The sequence below is a fragment of the Prunus mume genome, linkage group LG6, assembly GCF_029339155.1.
Source record: "Prunus mume cultivar Tortuosa linkage group LG6, ASM2933915v1, whole genome shotgun sequence".
NCBI lineage: Eukaryota > Viridiplantae > Streptophyta > Magnoliopsida > Rosales > Rosaceae > Prunus > Prunus mume.
Window position 1 is genome coordinate 15,730,808 of NC_142703.1, and position 20,717 is coordinate 15,751,524.

Sequence of the window (20,717 nt, forward strand, 5' to 3'; positions counted from 1 at the left end):
AAACCACCGGTGTGGATGGTTTCCAGCGTGTTTCTATCAAAACCAACGGCATTTATGTGGTAATGAGATTTATGAAAGCAGAATCCCAACTGGTTTGAGTGCTACACTGATAACTCTCGTGCCTAAAATTGACAACCCTATATCGTCTACGATGCACTTTAGACCTATTAGTCTCTGCTGCACTCTCTACAAGGTTATCTCTAAACTGATTGTTACTAGATTGCGGCTTATTCTGCCTAAGCTTATCAGTCGCCAAGTGAGTTTTGTCCCTGGGCAGCACATCACAGACAATATCTTGATTGCTCAAGAGCTTATGTTCAAATTCAGAAATTCTAAAGGAAAGAAGGGTTTTATAGCCTAGAAGATTGATCTTTCTAAAGTTTACAACAAACTGAATTGGAACTTTATCAGGACTGTTCTTAATGAGCTGGGCTTGAAAGTTTTCCAATTAATTATGCAGTGTGTCTTCTGTGTCACTTATCAGATCTGTGTGAATGGGCAACTCATTGAGTCTTTCACTCCAAGAAATGGTATTAGACAGGGTGATTCCTTATCCCCTTATCTCTTTGTGCTATGTATTGAAAAACTCTCGCATATCATTGTTGATGCTGTTGGGAAGCATAAATGGAAACCCGTGAAATCTTCACAATCTGGCCCTACTATCTCCCACTTATTTTTTTGCTGATGACTTGATTCTCTTTGCGGAAGCTAGCCCCTGCCAAGCTAGACTGATGAAACAGTGTTTGGAGCTCTTCTGTAAAGTCTCTGGCCAAATCGTCAATTTTGATAAGTCAGCAATCTATTGTTCCCCCAACACTGGCAAGGATATGGCAACTGATATTAGTAGCATTTGTGGATCACCTTTCACCGATAACTTAGGTAAATACTTGGGGATGCCGCTTTTACATTCTAAAATCACGAAGACTACTTATAGCAAGCTGATGGATAAAGTCCATGCTAGTCTTGCATCATAGAAGAGCAAAGTTCTTTCTATTACAGGTCGAGCAACTTTGATTCAGGCCGTCACTTCGGCTATTCCTGTCTATGCGATGCAAACTGCTAAAATTCCTATAAGCATTTATGAGAATTTGGACAGATTAAATCTTAATTTCCTTTGGGGTGGAAGTGATAAGAAGCAGAAAATTCATCTTGGCCAATGGGATCTTGTTTGCAGGCCTAAGAGTAAAGGTGGTTTGGGTCTCAAAAAAATTCATGATATGAATCAAGCCCTTCTAGCTAAAGTTTTTTGGAGATTATCAAGGAAGGATGATGGCCTGTAGGCTCAGATATTTGAAAGAAAATACCTCAAGGATCACTTCTTTTGTGAACCTAATTTGACTCCTAGGCAAAAGTGCTCACCTACCTGGAAGGGGGTTATGTTTGGTGCTCAGTTGCTTCATAAAGGTCTTGTATGGAGGCTCGGAAAAGAAGAGAAGGTTAAATTTTGGAAGGATAAGTGGATTGATGTTGTGCGCCTCATGAACCAGGTTGATATTGCTCCAGAAATTGATTTGAATGCTATGGTTTTTGATTTTTTTTTGCCAACGGTTGGTAGGATATGGAGAAACTTAGAGGTGTGCTTCCAGAAGAGTGGGTTCATAAAGTTATTGGTTGCCCAGCTGATTTTGGGGTCTTTTGGAAGACTGCCAGATTTGGCAACCTACTTCTAATGGGATTTTTTCTGTTAAGTCTACTTACAATATGATGTTTAAGAGAGCTGATTAGTCGATCCATTGGTGGAAAGTGATATAGAAACTTAAAATCCCTCCCAAGCTTCAAATCTTATTTTGGCTAACCTTTCAGGAAAAAATCTTGATAATGAGCAACGGGCTGTAGGCATCTAGTTTCTGATCCTACTTGCAACATCTGTGATTGGCCTACTGAATCTACTTTGCATATACTGCGTGATTGCCCAAGAGCTAAAAGAGTGTGGAAGCTGTTTGTGAACACCAGTCAAACTAACCCTTTCTTCCAAGCTGAGATGCACCCTTGGCTTTTGAACAACCTTTGCTCCAAAAACCAGTTTGCCCAGATCCCTTGGAGATTGATGTTTGTTTTCATCTGCTGGTACATTTGGAAGTGGAGGAATGATTTTATCTGTAATAATGCAGCAGACTTACCTTTTAATTCTCTTGAATTGATCATTAATGCGGCTAGAGATTGGGTTAAGGCTACTACTAATATTCATCCTGGAGTTGGTAAAATTCAAATCATGTTAGCTTGGACTCCACCAGATATTAGGGTTCTCAAGCTAAACGTGGATGGGTCACGTAAAGGCATCACTGGAAGCATTGGTGCTGGACGAGTTATCAGAGATCATGCGGGTCACTGGATTGTTGGCTATTCTGCCAACTTGAGGCATGGGCAAATTCTTGAAGCTGAGTTATGGGGCTTATTCTTTGGCATAAAATTAGCTGTCAAAAAACATTTATTTGATGTTGTTGTTGAGATGGACTCAACTACTGCTGCGATGCTTATGCATAATATTGAGATGAACAGCTGTCATTCTACTAGTGGTTTGGTTAGCAACTGCAAGGGGCTAATGAATCAAATTGGATGGATTAGGCTTAATCATATTTATAGGGAGATGAGCTTTACCACTAATCGTTTGGCTGATTGGAGTCACAATCTGGAACTGGGTTATTGGTTTTTTTATGATAGTCCTGAATGGCTGGGACTTCTGTTGCTTGATGACTCGTCGAGGGCTACTACAACTCGCTTAGAGCATGTCCACCGCTGCACCTAACCTGGGCAAAAGGCCCCCCTGGCAGCCCATTTCCAGCTCCAGCACACAGCAATGAGCCCGGGCAAATGGTGGGTCCCACCAGCCTGCAAGCCCACGGGCTAATCTTGCCTGGGCACAAAACTGTGACGCTGATTTTTATTTTTTATTTTACTGTTGGACCCATCAACCCACATTGCCCAATGATTACATGCCATGTGGCTTCTCCTGGAGCCTCCGATCAAAAAATCTTGCACAATCCAACGGTTGTCCAATTTTTGGCTTAAAAAAATTAAAAAAATATCAAAATTTTTTAAAAAATATCAAAAAATTCTGGAAATTTTTTCTATACATACCTACCAATATTATTCACTTTCCACACCAATTTAATTTCAAAATTTTATCGGAAAATGTTATCTTGATTTTTAGGTGAGGATTTTATGATAAATATTAACACTTGGGAATTGAAAATCTTATCCGAAAAGTTTATCAAAATCAATGGTTTAAGAATAAAAAATTAAAAAATAAATTTAAGTGAATAGTAATTGCCTTAGACTTGCCCTAGACTTAGCCCTCATGGGTGGAACCACAAATGGCAAGGCTAACACTATTCACGTGAATAGTGGCAGCCCTTGCTTGCCCTTACCCTAGACTTAGCCCTTGTGGGTGGAGATGCTCTTAATAAATACTAGCCCCTTGGCACATGTACGCATGTGCCAATTGGTTTTATTTTTTATTTTTTATTTTATTTTTAGAATTAAAAAAGATAATGAGTAGTTGTGTTCTATAAAAATAAGATCCATTATCTGATTTTTCTTTTAATTTTAATTTTTTTAATATGAAAAAGTGTGAATTTACCATATTATCCTCATTTAATTAATAATTTCAATTCTTAATGCTTGCATTAACCAAAGGCATTTTCTGGTATTTTGAATTTTTCACCATGCTCTGCCTCTTGTTTTACATATATAGATAATGTAGCCTTCTTCTTTTTTTTTTACTTTTTGAGGTTTCCACCCCCCTAATTCATCCCAAAGAAAACATATATATTCAAATTGAGAAGGATTTAAAAAAAAATTCTAATCCTTTTTGGAGTGTGTTTCTTACGTTTATTTTTTTTTTCTCGAAACCACATGTATAAGATAAATCAAGCTTTTTTCATATTTATAGCTTTCGAACTAAGAAAGTTTTAGTTTGGCCTCATGTTCACATTTTTTTTTCCTACATCAAATTGCTCGTGTTAGTATCATATATTTAGTAGTAGTTGTCTTCATTTAGTTACCAACTAACCTTTCATTTAGTTGAAGTTGTCTTTATTTAACTGAGACTGACGATATACATATATTAGGATTTAGGTTAATTTTATTATATACTTGTGATGAGTTCGATGTTTCGTATCTTGTTGTAAACAATTTAATATTATTATGTTATTTTTGTTTACATGATAATTTGAACTTTTTTCAATAACAGAATACTGCCTTTTATTTTGACCCCCAAAAAAAAAAAAAGAATATTTTCTTTTACTTTCTTTTCTTTTTGGGAGCTGATTTCCCCACTCCATTTTCTCCACTTACACTCCCTTTTGCTTTTCAATAATTTTTAATCAATTTTGTTCATTCTCTTTCCTATTCTACCCTTACCCTACATTAATTTCTTTTTCACTTCACTTTTATATTATTCCTTTTTCTTTATACTTAATTTTCCAACTTGCACTACATTTTCAGTATTAAAGAGGAAAAAACTTAATTTCTTACTCGATTAAAGGGAAAAAAAACTTAATTTCTTACTTGACATGATCAGAGGATATGATAGGCTGTTATTGCTGCAAAGTCTGCAACCTACACTCTTGTCCACATCGAGATATGGTTTTGGTTTTGCTCTGTAAGGCTCTCAGTGTCAACTGCTCTCCTCTTCAGGAACCCTACAAGTCATGTGACCACCAAAACCACATAAAATTAAAAAAAAATTCAAGTTCTTGCTCTCCAAGCAAAAACTAGTACAACTTATGTAGTTCAGGCTTGTCATGTCCACAACAGAAAAATTAATCATGAGAATCTGGGAAATCAAATACCCTTTTAATAATATTACATAGTAGGGGCATTGTAGGAGGACAACAAATGAGGTTCAATTCAAATGTTAAAAGCACTTGGTTTTATCAGAAAACGTGTGAGGCTGAGTTGTGGTGTGTCAATTTTTCTCTTGACCAAAAATAATGCTTACATACATGTATTCTCTACGAAAGTTTTCACATTTATCATTAACGTTAATAGTTGTCTCCATACATTGTAATTTTGTGTGCACATACACTGTTGCAATAGTTTTGATGTTGGTTCAAGTCTCTATTACCCTTTCTTTTATACAAGGAAAATTTGAGAGAGATGAATCGTACATAAGACTTCAGATGCACAAATAATCACTCATAAATCCTTGAATTATAAGATAATTGGACAACACGAATATCTAAATATTATTAATATATATTTTGGACAAGGAAATGCTTAAAAAATTGGGTACTAATATTTATTTTGCACCACATTTACTTACCACAACTTCAATAGGGAGCTGATTTCTTCACTCCCATTTTCTCCACTTACGCTCCCTTTTGCAGTCCCTGTTGCTTGTAAATACTTTTTAATCAATTTTGTTCAACTCCCTGTTGCTTGTAAATACTTTTTAATCAATTTTGTTCAACTCCCTGTTGCTTGTAAATACTTTTTAATAAATTTTGTTTATTCTCTTTCCTATTCTACCCTTACCCTACATTCATTTCTTTTTCACTTCACTTTTATATTATTTCTTTTTCTTTATACTTAATTTTCCAACTTACACTACATTTTCAGTATTAAAGGGGAAAAAACTTAATTTCTTACTCGATTAAAGGGAAAAAAACTTAATTTCTTATGTGATTAAAGGAAAAAAAATAAAACTTAATTTCTTACTCAATTAAAGGGGAAAAAAAACCCTTAATTTCTTACTCGATTGAAGGAAAAAAAATACTGAAAATGGAGTGCAAGTTGAAAAATTAAGTATAAAGAAAAAGAACTAATATAAAAGTGAAGTAAAAAGAAATTAATGCAGGGTAAGGGTAGAATAGGAAAGAGAAAGAACAAAATTGATTAAAAAGTATTAAGAAGCGAAAAGGAGTGTAAGTGGAGAAAAACGGAGTGGGGAAATCATATCCCTAAAAAAAAAAGGTTTACAATCGAATTAGACTAACCATAACCATTGGCCTTAAACTCACATGAGGCGGCAGCATATGCCCACCTAGATGCATAAGAATAGGATTATTATGGTTGAGCACATCCTGTGACAAAAGAATTAAAAACCTATGAAATCCTAACATTCTTGAAAATTGAACAAATGACTTAGAAGAAAGTATGAAATTCTGACATTCTTGGAAATTAAACAATGGCTTAGAAGGAAGTTACTGACCACCCAAGGATGAGGAACTTCCAGAGCTGGTCGGAAATGATTATGAGGTGGTGGTGTACTCCCCCACGTCCTTTTCCTTTCACTAAGATCCTGAAGAATTTGTTCCGCCGAGTCCCCCATTAGAGCAAAGCGAGTTCCTCGAGTTTTGTGAAAAAGATGATGGTTTGATAAAGAAAGGAGTCTACCGGCAATCAAGAATTGATTATTTTTTCTGAGCTGTAACTGATATAACGAACGTTCCCTCCCATTTATTTTGTATAGAGAAGGGCATGTGCTGTCCTTTAACGTGTGGGGATATTTTACTTTTTTTAAAAAAAAATTTCTTCTTAATCAGATTTTCCTTGAGGACGTGTCTTTTTGTTTTTTCATTTTTCTGTTTCTATTTCCCTTCGTATCCTTCAATTATAAAATATGGATATAAAAGTGAAATAAAGAAAAAGAACTAATATAAAAGTGAAGTAAAAAGAAATTAATGTAGGATAAGGTAGGGGTGGTTGCGGTTCGGTAACCGCAAATTTTTACTCAAACCGCAAACCGACCGACTATTTGCGGTTTGGTGATTTTTGAAACCTCAAACCGGCCTCGTTTTGCGGTTTATCGCATTGCGGTAAACTGCAAAATGCGGTCGGTTACCGCGAATTAGCGGTTTAAAACCGCAAGTTCTCAACCATTCACAAAAATATAAATTCACAACCTAAATAAATAAATACACAACCTCAATTTCTCAAGCATATATAAATTCACAATCTCCTCAACTTCTCAAACATTCACAACCTAAGAAAATTAAAGTTACAATTCCAAGCATTCCAATTAAAGTTAAACTTCTCAAGCATTCCAATTCCAAATCCTTTAAAGTTACAAACCAAAAGGAAAATGTAAAGCAAAATGAATTAAAGTTACAACCAAAAAGAAAAATTCAATTCAAAGTTAATTAAAGTTACAAACTAAAAGGAAAATGCAATGCACCAATGTTACAAACTAAAGTTACAAACTCAAGTGTTGGTGGTGAGTGGATTTAAAGAACCCCGTTGTGTTGTTTGAGCATCAATGTTATCTACAAATAAAACAATATAGTTTAATACATTTTATTATAAGAAGAAGCATAAATAACATTAGCATAAATAAACTAATTACTTACAAGTTGTCATATATTCCATTTTCTTGTAGAATTCAAGTTCATCATCCGTACGACTATACTTTGCGGTTTGCGGTAACCGTAAGTTTTGAAAATCAAATACCGCAACCGCAATCGCAAATGCGGTTCGGTTCTTAATATCGCAAATGCGGTTCGGTTTACGCGATTGTGGTTTTATTGCAGTAAATTGTCGGTTGGTTTTTGCAATTTTTTGGTTTAAAATGCCAAGGATAAGGGTAGAATAGGAAAGAGAAAGAACAAAATTGATTAAAAAGTATTAAAAAGCAAAAATGAGCATAAGTGGAGATAAAAAGAGCAAAGTACTCTGTTTTACACTGACGATAAGATCTTGAAGTAGCGGTGGAAACCCAAAATTTACAATTGAGGCTTTGGTTGCGGAGTGTCTCCTCCGAACTTCCGAGCGTATACAATCTTACATATCACAGTCCAGCGCCATGGTCCTCCATAGTTTTACAGTAGGGATTGCAGTTGCAGAGAGATAGAGAAAGAGGAAAACCAAAATCTATTATTGGGTTAGGGCCTTTCAGCGACAACGATACCTTTTGGGCGGCTTCAGGCTCTGCCATCGCCGTAGAGATTGAAAGGAGGTTTCTTGGGTAAGTAGATTTGGTTCTGACCATCAGCTAAATGATATTTGAATTTTGAGTCTGAGCCCCAAGATATTGGGGCACATTTGGATCTGCCATTGCAAGGGCCATGTCAAGCTCAGGTCTTGCGATGCCAAATCCATGGAACCCAATAGGGTCTTACTTAGAATTGTGAAGTCTATGATGGGTTGTCAATAATATCAACATTTCTGGACTTTGATTGTTTTATTGGTTGGCCGCTGCTTTTAGCTGAGGTAACAGCCTATGTGTTCTGGTATTACCATTAAATTTTTATTTGATGAACTTGTCTGCTTTTCTGGGCATGATGAATGGTAGTGCATTAGTATTTGGAAGTAAAAACTTAGAGACAGCAACTAATCGTCGTCAAAGTTGTGTTGTGAGACTGCCGCTGTCATCTTTCCTGCAACTTACCATTATCATAAAAACGTATCCATTTTCCTCGTATTTATGAGCTTGGTATTCTCATGTTAATGTATGGTTATATGAAGTATGGTTTGCTTCCAAGTGCTGCTCATTGCAATATTGTCAGCATTATACCTACATGTAGGCTCTAAATATCAGATAGTGTGGATGTATGTTGATAAGTTTTTTAATTTTTTTGATCACGTATATATAGTTTCTTTGGAGCACATGTTATGATAATTAGGCCTGGATTTGTATGGATCCATAAAAATTGTTAATTCTTCTGTTTCCAGCATGCTTTTGGTAGATAATTCCTTGATGAAGTTTGCCCTGTTATCAGAAGCATTGAGTTTGGTTAATTCTTCTGTTTCCAGCATGCGTCTCATTGTTCTTTGAGAAGTCTAGTGCTTTTGGTGGTGGGGTTTAAGCTACACTACAGTGATGATGAAATTCATTTTTTGACAGTCCTCTATAGGATGCTGAAGTCTTTGTAGTTCCTGCACATCAAACTAATTTTGTGGTTTCTGAATTTTGGATCCTATTGAACTAGTGCAATAGTGGTTTTGACAGAATGTGATTCCACAATGTCAATGACAGCTTTAAGCTTTTATTTTTTAAATGAGAAAATACAGAAGGAGCTAGAGGGATATGTGTATAGCTGTTTTTGGACAGATTTAAGTATGTTATGCTTTGTTTAATGAATACAGTAACACGTAATTGATTGTTGATAGTGAAAATCGACAAGATGTGGGAAGTATTTGAATCAATCCAATTAAGATAGATGTGACTCAAACATGACAATATTAACTAATCAATGGTTAACAAATTATGTGAGGAATTTTCTTTTATGGAAAATTTTGAGAAAACAAAGTAGGTAGGAATTCACATTGGAGTCCTTGGACTATTGCTATTGACTGAACCACATTCTCCTTTTGTGCTATGAAATGATTCTTTTTTCATGTCTTGTTTATGTTTCTGCTGGGGTTGCCTTGTCAAGTGTTGCTTCCATTTCATTTTGCAGGCATTTTGGTTGGTTTTGATAGTGGAATCTAAATCAGAAAATGGCACATTCCTTGAGTTTGGTCTCTACAGGTCTCCATAAATTTGGATTGAGTCCTCAAAACAGAGCATCACATAGGAAATATGGAGTTTTTACTTTGAGACCCTCACCAGGGTTTCTTCGTGTTCGGGCTGTGCAGGAGACTGGAGGGTCTCGGAGACTAGTTGATATCATCAGAAATGTGCCAGAGCTCTCAAGGAACTATTTTCGAAGTCCATCTCGTAGGGCTCTCTTTGGGGGAATCTCTTTGTTGGGTGGCTTTTATGTTGCACAAACAATATCTCTGTCATTTGGAGCTTTAGGAGTCAACGACGTTATTGCTTCAGTAGTGTGTGTTCTCCTGACAGAGTATGTGACCAAATTTTATTACAGTCGACCAAAAGTAACATTCCCTGTTGCTCTTCTCAACAACTTCAAAATGGGATTCACTTACGGTTTGTTCATTGATGCTTTTAAGCTTGCCAGTTAATGGCATATTGTGTAATCCCTTTTGGTTTGTCCATGTAAAGTTCTCTGTTTATATTGGTATAGATTAAAAGATACATTTCCCAGTTATAAACACTCCCATTTCTTTATTTACTTTTCCCCATATGGCTGCTCGTTATCATTATTGTTTTATGGTTTCCCAAAAGGTCGTTTCAATTTGACACCGTTTCAGCTAAGCTGGACCCTTGCTTTGTTTTTTTGTTGTCATATTGGACACTTGTATTATTTGATTGTGATGTTTCACCAACCCTTGCTTTGTTTTATTCATGCAAGCAAGTGATTAATCATTAAAACACTTTAAAAGAGTTCTACAAAGAGTTTCAACGGAAATTCAAGCAAATTGGCTAACAAGTCCTCTATGTTTATGCAGTTGTATTTAAAACTGTGAATAAATTGTACCATGTTCACCTAATTGGATTCATGCCCTTCCAATTAGACACAAGATGTGGAGGACTGTTATCAATCACAAGGAGTTCCTATTCTCAAATGTAGATTCAAGTATATGAGCAACCGTCGATGCAGCTTCTCAATATTCATGTCCTTTCTAAGGTTGGTCTCCCTAATAAAACAAAAATGAAATTAGAATAAAAATTGGAAACACGAAGGTGCTTCAGCTAAAAAAAGAAAAGAAAAGAAAAATTACCGGAACCCAACACTATCTTATCAATCATATTCATGTCAGACATCACTCTAGAAGCAACTAAAAATTCTGTGGATAAAATAGCCTTGAATTCCAAGGTGACAACATAACTCAAGAAGCAACTAGAATTCTCTGGACAAAATAGCCATTCCAAGGACAACAAAACTCAACCACAGCTAAGATCATCATCAGCTCTTTCAAATTCAACGGTCAATTTCCGCAGAAAAGTAATGGAGCTAAAACCCGGCCTTTCAGCTCTGGTCACTGGTGGAGCTTCTGGAATTGGTAAACCATCATCTACTGCTATATTAATCTTTGTCATCAAACTTGAACAGCTAGAAGACTGGTTCTGCTTTGACTCTTAATATGCAGGAAAAGCTCTTAGCTTGGCTCTTGGAGCGAAGGGAATATTTGTGACGGTGGTCGATTTATCTGAAGAAAAGGGAAAGGAAGTTGCATCCCTTGTTCAGAAGGAGAATGCCAAGTTCCATACCAGTTTAGGTTTTCCATCTGCCTTGTTTGTGAAATGCGACGTGACTGATGCAGGTAAGTCACCTGGTTGTACATAAGACTGATTTAGGAATGAATACCACTGTGCACACCAGTCATTGTACAGGGAGACAAAAAAGTACCTAAGGCATGTATAAAGATAGTAATTAACAACATATACGGTGGCAATGGTCGTGTTGTGTCAGGATAATAAACATGTTAAGAATGCTCAACTCAAATTCGACCTATTTAATAAACATGTCGTGTTGAGTTCGAGTCGTGTTAAGTAGGTTATTCAACAAGTTACCTAATTAATGACTTGTTTAACAAATGATCAGGATTGCTATATTTGATTTCTTATCATAATTTAACTAAAAAAGTAATTCTTTTCAGAATAAAATAAGAATGTTCTCTAAAGCCTTGCAATATATATATAGACTTGAATTGATGACATGCCTCTAGTTTATATTCTGCATATGTGTGATAGCAACTAGTAGCTCTTTTTTTTTTAGGTCAATAAGTGGTAGCTAGCAACTAGTAACTAGCAAGCTAAAAAGGTAGACCAAATAAGTTTATTATGTTATTTTATTTTTTCAAAATCACTTGCATAATTGGGTAAAAATTAAAAACAAATAAAAGGGAGTTTCACTAAAACACCCAAAATGGGGGTTGAAATTATAAAAAAACCCAAGCACTATTTAAACATATAAACACACCCAAAACCCATCATTATACACACTCAAAACCCATTTATAAACACACCCAAAAAGTTGACTTTGGGGTTGATTTTGGGTGTGTTTCTATGTTTAAATAGTGCTTGGGTTTTTTTATAAATACATGTCTAGGATTGGGTTTATTTATAAATTTGTATAAAAAGAGAGGGATTTTTATAGAAATGTCACATGTACTTATACCTCAGTTTCAATTTGTCATCTTAAAGAAAAGTTTAAGACCTTAATTTTTCAAAATCCATGATTCGTCATCTGACTTTAGCAGCATCCAATTTTCCATCCATTTTAAGGGTATTTTAAAAATGGAAAATTCATTATAATTTTTTTATATATCTTTTAAACAATTTAATTGAAAAAAATAAAATTTCTCACCTTTCCCCATCTCCTATGCCCCACCGGTGGCTCCAACTAACCCTACCCACCTTGAAATCCATTCCCCCTTCCCTCTTCACATCCCTTTCCTCCTTCTTTATCTACCATGAAACACCTACCCTCCACACACAAATTCCCTCAGCCCACCCAAACCGAGTCCACCTTTTTCTTCTTCTTTTTTCTTTTTGGTATTTTTCCATTTCCATGGTCAATGAACACCCTAAAAAAATGTATACATGCTCGAAGAGAGAGAGAGATAAAAAGGGGGGGACGAGTGGTCTTGTGCGATGTGTTTTGAGGGCCGGTGGGGGAGAAAGGGAGAGAGATCTCCTTTTTTTATTTCCTTGAAAATGGAAAGACTAAAATACCCTTAAAAATGGATGGAAATTTGGATGGTGTTAAAGTCAGATGATAAATCATGGATTTTGAAAAATTAATATGACATTTCTTTTAAAGAAAAGTGACAAATTGAAATTGAAGTATAAGTTTAGGTGACATTTGTACAAAAATTCCTAAAAAGAAAGAATAACTTGCATGGCCCATACAAGAATCACTTGCATAATTAAGTATTGGGCAATAAGTAAAAACAAATAAAAAGAAAGAAAGCCCAAAAACAACAAAGGCCTACATCTCAAATTCACAAGGTCATCAAAAAACAAATAAAAAACCTGAATTTTGATAATCTAATCAAGTAATTGCAATTTTATTAATTATTTTTTTTAATGTAAAAAAACTTGTGATTACATTTACCTATGTATGTATGAAGATTGAGAAAGAGAAATGAAAAAATTAAATTTTTTTAAAGAAAATAAAGAAAATGAAGAAGAAACATAGAAACAAGTTATGGGTATTACACGGGTTGACACATGACACAACCCGTTTATTAAACGAGTTACATATGTATTTTAGCAGGTTGATGGGTTGACTTGAAACTCACCTATTTATTAAATAGGTCATGGTGGGTTGACCTGAAAATGACACAAAAATTTAATAACTGGCTAATTTAGCGGATTGACCGGCTAATTTTCCATGTGGGTTTCAAGTTGGGTTGTATTGGAAATTGTCACTTGGTTCATGCAGGCCGGGTTAGACCTCCGAACCTATAGATTTTTAGAATAATAAAATAAGGGATTTTTGTAGAAATGTCATATGAACTTATACATCAGCTTCAATTTATCACATTAAAGAAAAATTTAAGACAAATGTCACTTTAATTTTTCAAAATCCATGATTTGTCATTTGACTTTAACACCATCCAATTTTCCATCCATTTTTAAGGATATTTTAGTCTTTCAATTTTCAAGGGTATTTTAAAAATGGAAAATTCATATAAAAAAATTGTATATCTTTTAAACAATTAAAATTGAAAAAAAAAAAAAAACTCACATTCCCCCATCCCTTATGCACCACCGACGACTCCAACCACCCACCTTGAAATCCATTCCCCTCTTCACAGCCCCTTTCTCCATTCCCCTCTCCCTCTTCTCCTTACTCCTTCTCTCTCTACCATGGAACACCTACCCTCCACACACAAATTCTCTCAACCCACCCAAATCGAGTCCACCTTTTTCTTCTTCTTTTTTCATTTTGGTATTTTTCCATTTGCATATTAAAAATTTGTGGAAGGACATCTACCAAACCAACAACTCGGTAGCCAGTGACCAAGCAAACTTTAGATCCTTCAACAAAAACACAGTGGTGTAAGTTAATGAAACTATGAAGACAAGAAAGGGGTTGGATTTTGGGTGGGAAGCTTAAGTAGTTTTAAATCAGGTATCTGAAAACTTCAAACATGCTCAATGAACACCATAAAAAAATTTATACATGCTCAGAGAGAGAGAGAGAGAGAGAGAGAGAGAGAGAGAGAGAAGAGGGGGGAAGGGGGTCCTGTGCGATGTGTTTTTGGGGCGGGTGGGGGAGAAAGAGAGAGGTCTCTTTTTTTTTTTTTCCCTTGAAAATGGAAAGACTAAAGTACCTTTAAAAATGGATGGAAAATTGGATGGTCTTAAAGTCAGATGACAAATCATGGATTTTGAAAAATTAAGATGACATTTCTCATAAATTTTTCTTTAAGGTGACAAATTGAAACTGAGGTATAAGTTCAGGTGACATTTCTACAAAAATCCCATAAAATAATACTTATTACAAACCCCTGCTGTCAAATATTATTTCCTTTACGTACATATTTCACAAGGGTCTTATTTTTCAATGAATAAAAACATTTGGACATAGAAAAGAAGAAAAAATCATAAGATTTTGTTTTTGAGGCATGTTTGATTTGAAATCTGTACATGTATCTGCATTTCATACTCACAACTAGAAATTTGAAGAGGCTTGGTTCTCATTCATTCTATATGTGCAGTTTTACTAATTTGGATTAGATGGTACCTTTCAGATAATTACATTATTCTTTATGTGATGGACAGGAAATATAGCTGCTGCGTTTGAGAAACATTTAGCAACATTTGGAGGATTGGATATCTGTATTAACAGTGCAGGCATCATTAATCCCATACCATTCCATAAGGATCAAACTGACGGTAGTCGCTCATGGAGACTAACAGTTAACTTGAATCTGATTGCAGTTATTGATTGCACTCGCCTTGCGGTACGTTTGAACTTGGACTATGTTTTCCTGATACCTGTACCTTCCATATCTGCTAATGTGAGTCTGCTGCATAAAGTTCTATTCAGGGCCATTGCCTATCAAAGTTTAGTCCATAGTGATGAGTGAGAATATGTTGTCATTCCTGATGTTTTAGTCGTATCAATTTGGGCTTCTGAAAGTGAATAATAAACTGCTCTTTGTCTTAATTCTTGGTTACTTGATCGTTAGAAAGAAAAAGATTTCTTATGATGTTGATCAGAATTCCAAACTTTTGAATCATACCTTGTGGGAAGTAGTGTTGAAATTTGATATATACCAGTCGTGCTTGTGATATTAGATTGTTAAAAAATAGGAGAAAAAATGTTTTGTGTTGAGGATTACTCAGAGCCACTTCTATTAGTTTCTCTCTCTGTTATTATGCTTCTGAACTTATATATTTTTTACTACATTAGTGTGTCTCATCTCTCATGAATCAACTATGTTTCAAACAGATTAAAACCATGCAAGCGGTGCAAAAGCCTGGCGTAATTATCAATATGGGTTCTGCTGCAGGTCTTTACCCGCTTTATGGTGACCCAATCTACTCTGGCTCAAAAGGTTTGTTCTATATGCAGTAGCTTTGTCTCTGATTTCCTGTCCGAAATTTTTTTTTTGGTCAATCTATACCAATTTTTTTGGAGCATCAATGAATAGAGATAAACTTAAGTACACCTAACATGTGCGTGCAGAGATATTTGTTAGTGCCACTTTCATGGATAAATTGACAATCATAGAATAATGTTTTTGCAGGCGGTGTTGTCCAGTTTACTAGATCTCTGGTTCCCTACAAGCATCAAGGGATTCGGATCAATGTGCTTTGTCCTGAAGTAAGATTGTAACTTAAACCCAACTGAAATAAGATTCAAAGGAATATCTTAAGTAAAAAATTATTGTCAACTTCTTTGAGCAGTTTGTTGAAAGAACTGACATGGGCTTAAAGGCGGGTTCTAAATTTGTTAGTATAATGGGCGGCTTTGTCCCTATGGAAATGGTAGTGAAAGGTATGCTTTCTGTTTCTCTTTTCTTTTGATGAAGGTTGTAATTCTAGTAATCATGTGAGGAGACAAATTATATGATTGTTTGACTTCATAGTTATGGGTCGAAGCCTTTCTTTTAGATTGTATAGATGCTATTGTTTATTGTTTAACCCACCATGTTTATTGAATAAAAGCTGTTATGCATTTTAGGTGCTTTTGAGCTTATTACTGATGAGAGTAAAGCTGGTTCATGCCTATGGATTACCAATCGAAGGGGCATGGAATATTGGCCAACTCCCGCAGAAGAAGCAAAATACTTGATTAGCCAGACGAAAAGAGCTGCGACAAATGCTCCATTCCAAGCTCCTTTGAATCTTCAACTTCCACAAAGTTTTGAGAAATTGTTAGTAATAATACATCAAACATTATTTTCCTCCCATTCCACAAAGTTATGAGGAGATACACGTTCATTTTCTTATACGGTTGGATATATATTATAGTCAATCCATAAATTTAATTTGTTTAGCAAAGTCAGAATTTTACTTTTGTTGGTGTAGGCTGAAAATGAAGCTTTGCATTTCATCAAGAGCCCTTACATAAATCTGTTCACTGTAGTCCACTTTTCCTCACTTAACTTGACGAAATCCTTTGATTGCAAAATTTTTGTGAAAGAAAAACTTTCTGACCGTTATTACATTGCTTATGTGTAAAATGCTCAATATAAAGTATGGCTTCGGTCTTGTAGTCCCGACACCTCTTCCATTCATGTTTCATTTATTATCTGTTCAAACGGTTCTCATATTTCGCTTAACATTATATGGCAGAAGCAAGCCTAAACTAACTTTTGTTTCAAGTGGTTTTGTTTTTAGTATTTGGTAGTTAATTTTAGTTCTTTTTCTCCAGAGTTGTTCACACCTTGAGTCACAATTTTCGTAATGCTACTGGCATAGTGCGCGCACCTTTGAGATTACCCACTAAACCAGACCACGTTCTTGTGAAAGTCATATATGCTGGCGTAAATGCTAGTGATGTAAGTTTATGATGTGATAATTGTTACCAAGTATAATGATATTGAAGATTTCTCTCTCTTTTTGTAAAGCACATTAATATATGCTCTAACAAGGACTTATTTTTGGTAGGTAAATTACAGCTCAGGACGTTATTTTAGTGGAAGCAACAAAGATCTTGAATCCCAGCTTCCATTTGATTGTGGTTTCGAGGTGCAGGACAATATATAATTTTTGACATTCTTATAAGCACTCATGCAGTTGAGGGCCTTTAGGTTTATGAAGTTATTGCTATCTATGATGCCTAGTTGATAAAGTATGTTGCAATGTTGCAGGCTGTGGGGATAATTGCAGCAGTTGGGGAATCTGTCACTAACTTGAAAGTTGGTACTCCAGCTGCAATCATGACTTATGGAAGTTATGCAGAATTCACGATGGTACACTGTCTGAAGAATACTGTTCTTTTTTTCTTTCAATGTTTACTAAGAAGTGCTTTCATATGTAATGTCAGGAATGTTTCCAAGTTTACACTAATCATGATTCTATTCTATTTTTTGATATCTTTCTTTCGTTTATTTTTACTATCAATAACTAGTGTAATAACTGATGAGCTTTTCACTTGAGTTAGGTGCCTTCAAAACACATCCTTCCTGTGGAAAGACCAGATCCAGAAGTTGTCGCTATGCTTACTTCAGGGCTGACTGCATCAATCGCTCTAGAAAAGGTTAAATGTGTGCGTATGTGTAGTTGGAAAATAATGTGTAGTTCAAAAACTGTTAGTGCACATATATGTATCTGTGTATCAGAATTGCATATTATTTCCTTTGCTGAATTCTTGGTGGTCACATTCAGATGATAATGTCATGCCCTTTTTCTAATAACTTTCTAGCCATTGTGCATTATATTATTTGTTCTGTAGCCTTCATTGTTTTTAATAGTTTGTGTTAGATTATTCAATGAGACGCACCACTTGTCTTACAATTTCTTTTATTATGAACCTCTAGGCGGGAGCGGGACAACTGGAATCTGGAAAAGTAGTTCTTGTTACTGCTGCTGCTGGAGGGACTGGACAATTTGCAGTCCAGGTTTGGTTTCAAATATAGGAATAGCTCTTTATGACATGCATGCTTAGAAGAAGACGAAGAAGAAGAAGAAGAAGAAGGGTAGATGAAATGATTAGTTTCCCAATTTATTTGTTAGTTTCCTAGGTTCTCTAGTTTTCCAGATTTTAGTAGGCACAAAAGCACCAGCAGGGCATTTAATTTAGGCTACCGCTTTCATTCTTTCAGAAAATCCACTTCAACCTCAGTTTCCTAAAGATTATGGAATCCAATCACTCAGGAAAAAGTTATAACCTAGTTTGTGGTGCATTTGGAGATTGAATTTAAACAGCGTTGGAAAGGCTAGAAAACTATGACTTTTTTCCAACTACATTTAGAAAATAAAAGGTGTATTCCTTATGTCCTAAGATTGTAATCCAAAAGACCACCTAGATTTCTTTCCTAGTTCCCTTCGAGAAGGATTGTCATCCTTTTTTTTTTAATATAAAAAAATTTGTTTAATTTTGCCGGTTGAATTCTGACATCATATGATGTCAACCTTGTCTTTCTTTGCTCAAACATTACTCTTAGTAGTCTTTTATACGCACAGCTTGCAAAGCTAGCTGGAAATACTGTGGTTGCAACTTGTGGAGGTGAAGAAAAGGAGAAGCATTTGAAAGAATTGGGGGTGGATCGAGTCATAGACTATAAAGCTGAAGATATCAAGACTGTATGTCTTTTGGATCTTTCCCGTTGATTTACGAAATTGTTTCTTAGTTGTATTTGGTGGAATATTGGTAAGGTGAAAATGGACCCATAATGTATAAAGGAACACGCACAGTAAGAACTTCTTTTGATCTGATTCAGTTTAAGGAGGAATGCAATAATTTGATTCTAAAGTCATTTAAGCACAAATCATGGGGTTATTGATAACTTTCAGTTCTCTAGGTTCTAAAGAAGGAGTTTCCCAAAGGCGTTGACATTATCTATGAGTCTGTAGGTGGTGACATGTTCGATTTGTGCCTGAATGCTCTTGCGGTTTATGGACGACTCATAGTGATCGGAATGATTTCTCAGGTTGTGTATTCATGCAAGCATAAACGTTGTTACACTTACACTATGATCATCTTTCTTGACAATTGATATGCTGACATTTGAATAGAATTATTGAAATATAGAAAAATATTGAAATCAATATAAGATCCAATCAACAGTCTTGACCATGCATGCAGAGGTTATATAAAATTTCTAGGATGGATTGATCACATTCACATGGATATGTATGTACAGGTTCATACTTTCCTGAAGAACACTTTAGTATTTTCACTTGAAGTTTTTCTTGTCTGCTCTTGAATTTCGTGGGTTTGACGTTGTTGGTTTTCATTTATTCCCATAACATGATTCATTCTGGACTCAGTATCAAGGAGAGCATGGGTGGAAGCCATCAAACTACCCAGGACTTTGCGAAAAGCTCTTAGCGAAAAGCCAAACTGTGGTATGTAGCTGCTAAATACTAAATTGGTCATTTAATAGGCCGTTATTTACCTCATTTATCCCCTCGAGTTTAAACGTCAAGAAATCGAAAAATAGTTGATATGACAATGCTAATCTTTTCAGGCTGGTTTCTTCCTCTTGCAATACAGTCACTTCTGGCAAGAACATCTGGATAAACTATTTCATCTTTTCTCCATGGGAAAGCTGAAGGTAAATATATCTACATAAAGCACCAACTAAATTTACTGCTCGTACTTATCCACCAACTTCTTGAACTCGAATCATCGGTGTTCCTGATTGTATGCCGCCTTCAATTTTATAGGTTTCTTTAGACCCAAAACAATTTTTGGGTGTACATTCTGTTGCAGATGCCGTGGAATATCTCCATTCTGGTAAAAGTGTAGGAAAGGTAATTATTCTGTCATATCCTTAACTTCTCTCACTCTCACTATGGTGATCGTGGCCACTCAACTTCCCCCTAAATGCCCTTTTCCTTGCTGTTACCTTGTTGCAGGTTGTTGTTTGCATTGATCCTACCTTTAGCCAACAAACGGCAAGATTATGAGCAGATGTTGCCTTGCAGCTTCCCAGGCGTATTTTCTTTCCTTTCTCAATAATAAACACTTAAGAGTGAGAAAGAAGAAAAATATATGTACACGAGAACGAAACAATTGTGAAACTTTTCAAGGACAAAGTAGAAAAGAATAAAACTATATTACCGGTTGCAAGTATACAGAGAGAACAAAACTATTTTGGTTAGAAGGTACTTATTTGTTCTGTCATCTTGTCATATATGACTATATATATATGGGCCACATTGAATGCCTTCTTTTGTATCATTATTTGAATAAAGGGGATTTTGGAAGGATAAGTATCACTAGTAACGTTGTGTAGCTCAGAATCACTAACACATGAATTTTTTTTGTGTTTCTATAAAATCATGAGATTTTGGAAATTACACTAGCACTCGGTGATTAAATTTCAAATTGTTTTCACAAAATTGTTGATTGGGCTGAAGCCTTGGATGACAGCAGTGGCGGTTTCCAGGAGGGCAGTGTACGTCAAGGTTGGCTCGCCGGGTACTTGTACTGTTGTGTGTGAGCCGTGGACATTGCTGGTTCTTTGGTGGATTTTGGTTTTGTAAGGCCATGATGCAGCGTAAAGCCAATTTAAAGCAGGAGTAGGTGGTTGGAAACTTGCATGCGTACGCGTGGTGGGAGAATAAGGCATACGCAACGTGGCCATGGACGACGCTTTTACTAAGGAACCTTTCTGTTTACACTGAAAATGTCCATACCCAAGAATTGGCTTGAGAATGAATGTGTGAGTTGCGAGCGTGCCACTATTAACAACGTTAAACCCCTAATCTTACATGTCAGTGTCCTGTGCCAGGGTCCTCCATAGTTTTACAGTAAGGTTTGCAATTGCAAAAGAGGTGAACCAAAATCTATTAT

At 35.6% G+C, this 20,717-nt stretch overlaps 2 protein-coding genes across 3 annotated transcripts; both read left to right on the forward strand.

Annotated features, from left to right (window-relative positions):
- Positions 1-7,765: 7,765 nt before the first annotated feature.
- On the forward strand, positions 7,766-9,955 carry NPQ6 (YCF20-like protein (DUF565)). Its single transcript, XM_008238298.2, has 2 exons — positions 7,766-7,906; positions 9,342-9,955. Exon 2 carries the CDS (start codon positions 9,382-9,384, stop codon positions 9,847-9,849), a length of 468 nt encoding a protein of 155 aa, XP_008236520.1. The 5' UTR covers positions 7,766-7,906; positions 9,342-9,381; the 3' UTR covers positions 9,850-9,955.
- A 648-nt stretch (positions 9,956-10,603) lies between these two features.
- On the forward strand, positions 10,604-19,962 carry NQR (ARP protein (REF)). Of its 2 annotated transcripts, XM_008238299.2 has the most exons (18): positions 10,605-10,791; positions 10,879-11,052; positions 14,525-14,706; positions 15,198-15,303; positions 15,496-15,572; positions 15,656-15,746; positions 15,933-16,125; positions 16,626-16,752; positions 16,862-16,942; positions 17,065-17,166; positions 17,358-17,453; positions 17,734-17,814; positions 18,380-18,499; positions 18,718-18,846; positions 19,187-19,264; positions 19,387-19,473; positions 19,586-19,672; positions 19,778-19,962. In XM_008238299.2, exons 1-18 carry the CDS (start codon positions 10,737-10,739, stop codon positions 19,826-19,828), a joined length of 1,917 nt encoding a protein of 638 aa, XP_008236521.2. In that variant the 5' UTR covers positions 10,605-10,736; the 3' UTR covers positions 19,829-19,962. The 2 variants fall into 2 exon arrangements, with proteins under 2 accessions (XP_088911010.1, XP_008236521.2); XM_089054884.1 differs by lacking the exon at positions 17,734-17,814 and having other exon boundaries at positions 10,604-10,791.
- Positions 19,963-20,717: the final 755 nt, after the last annotated feature.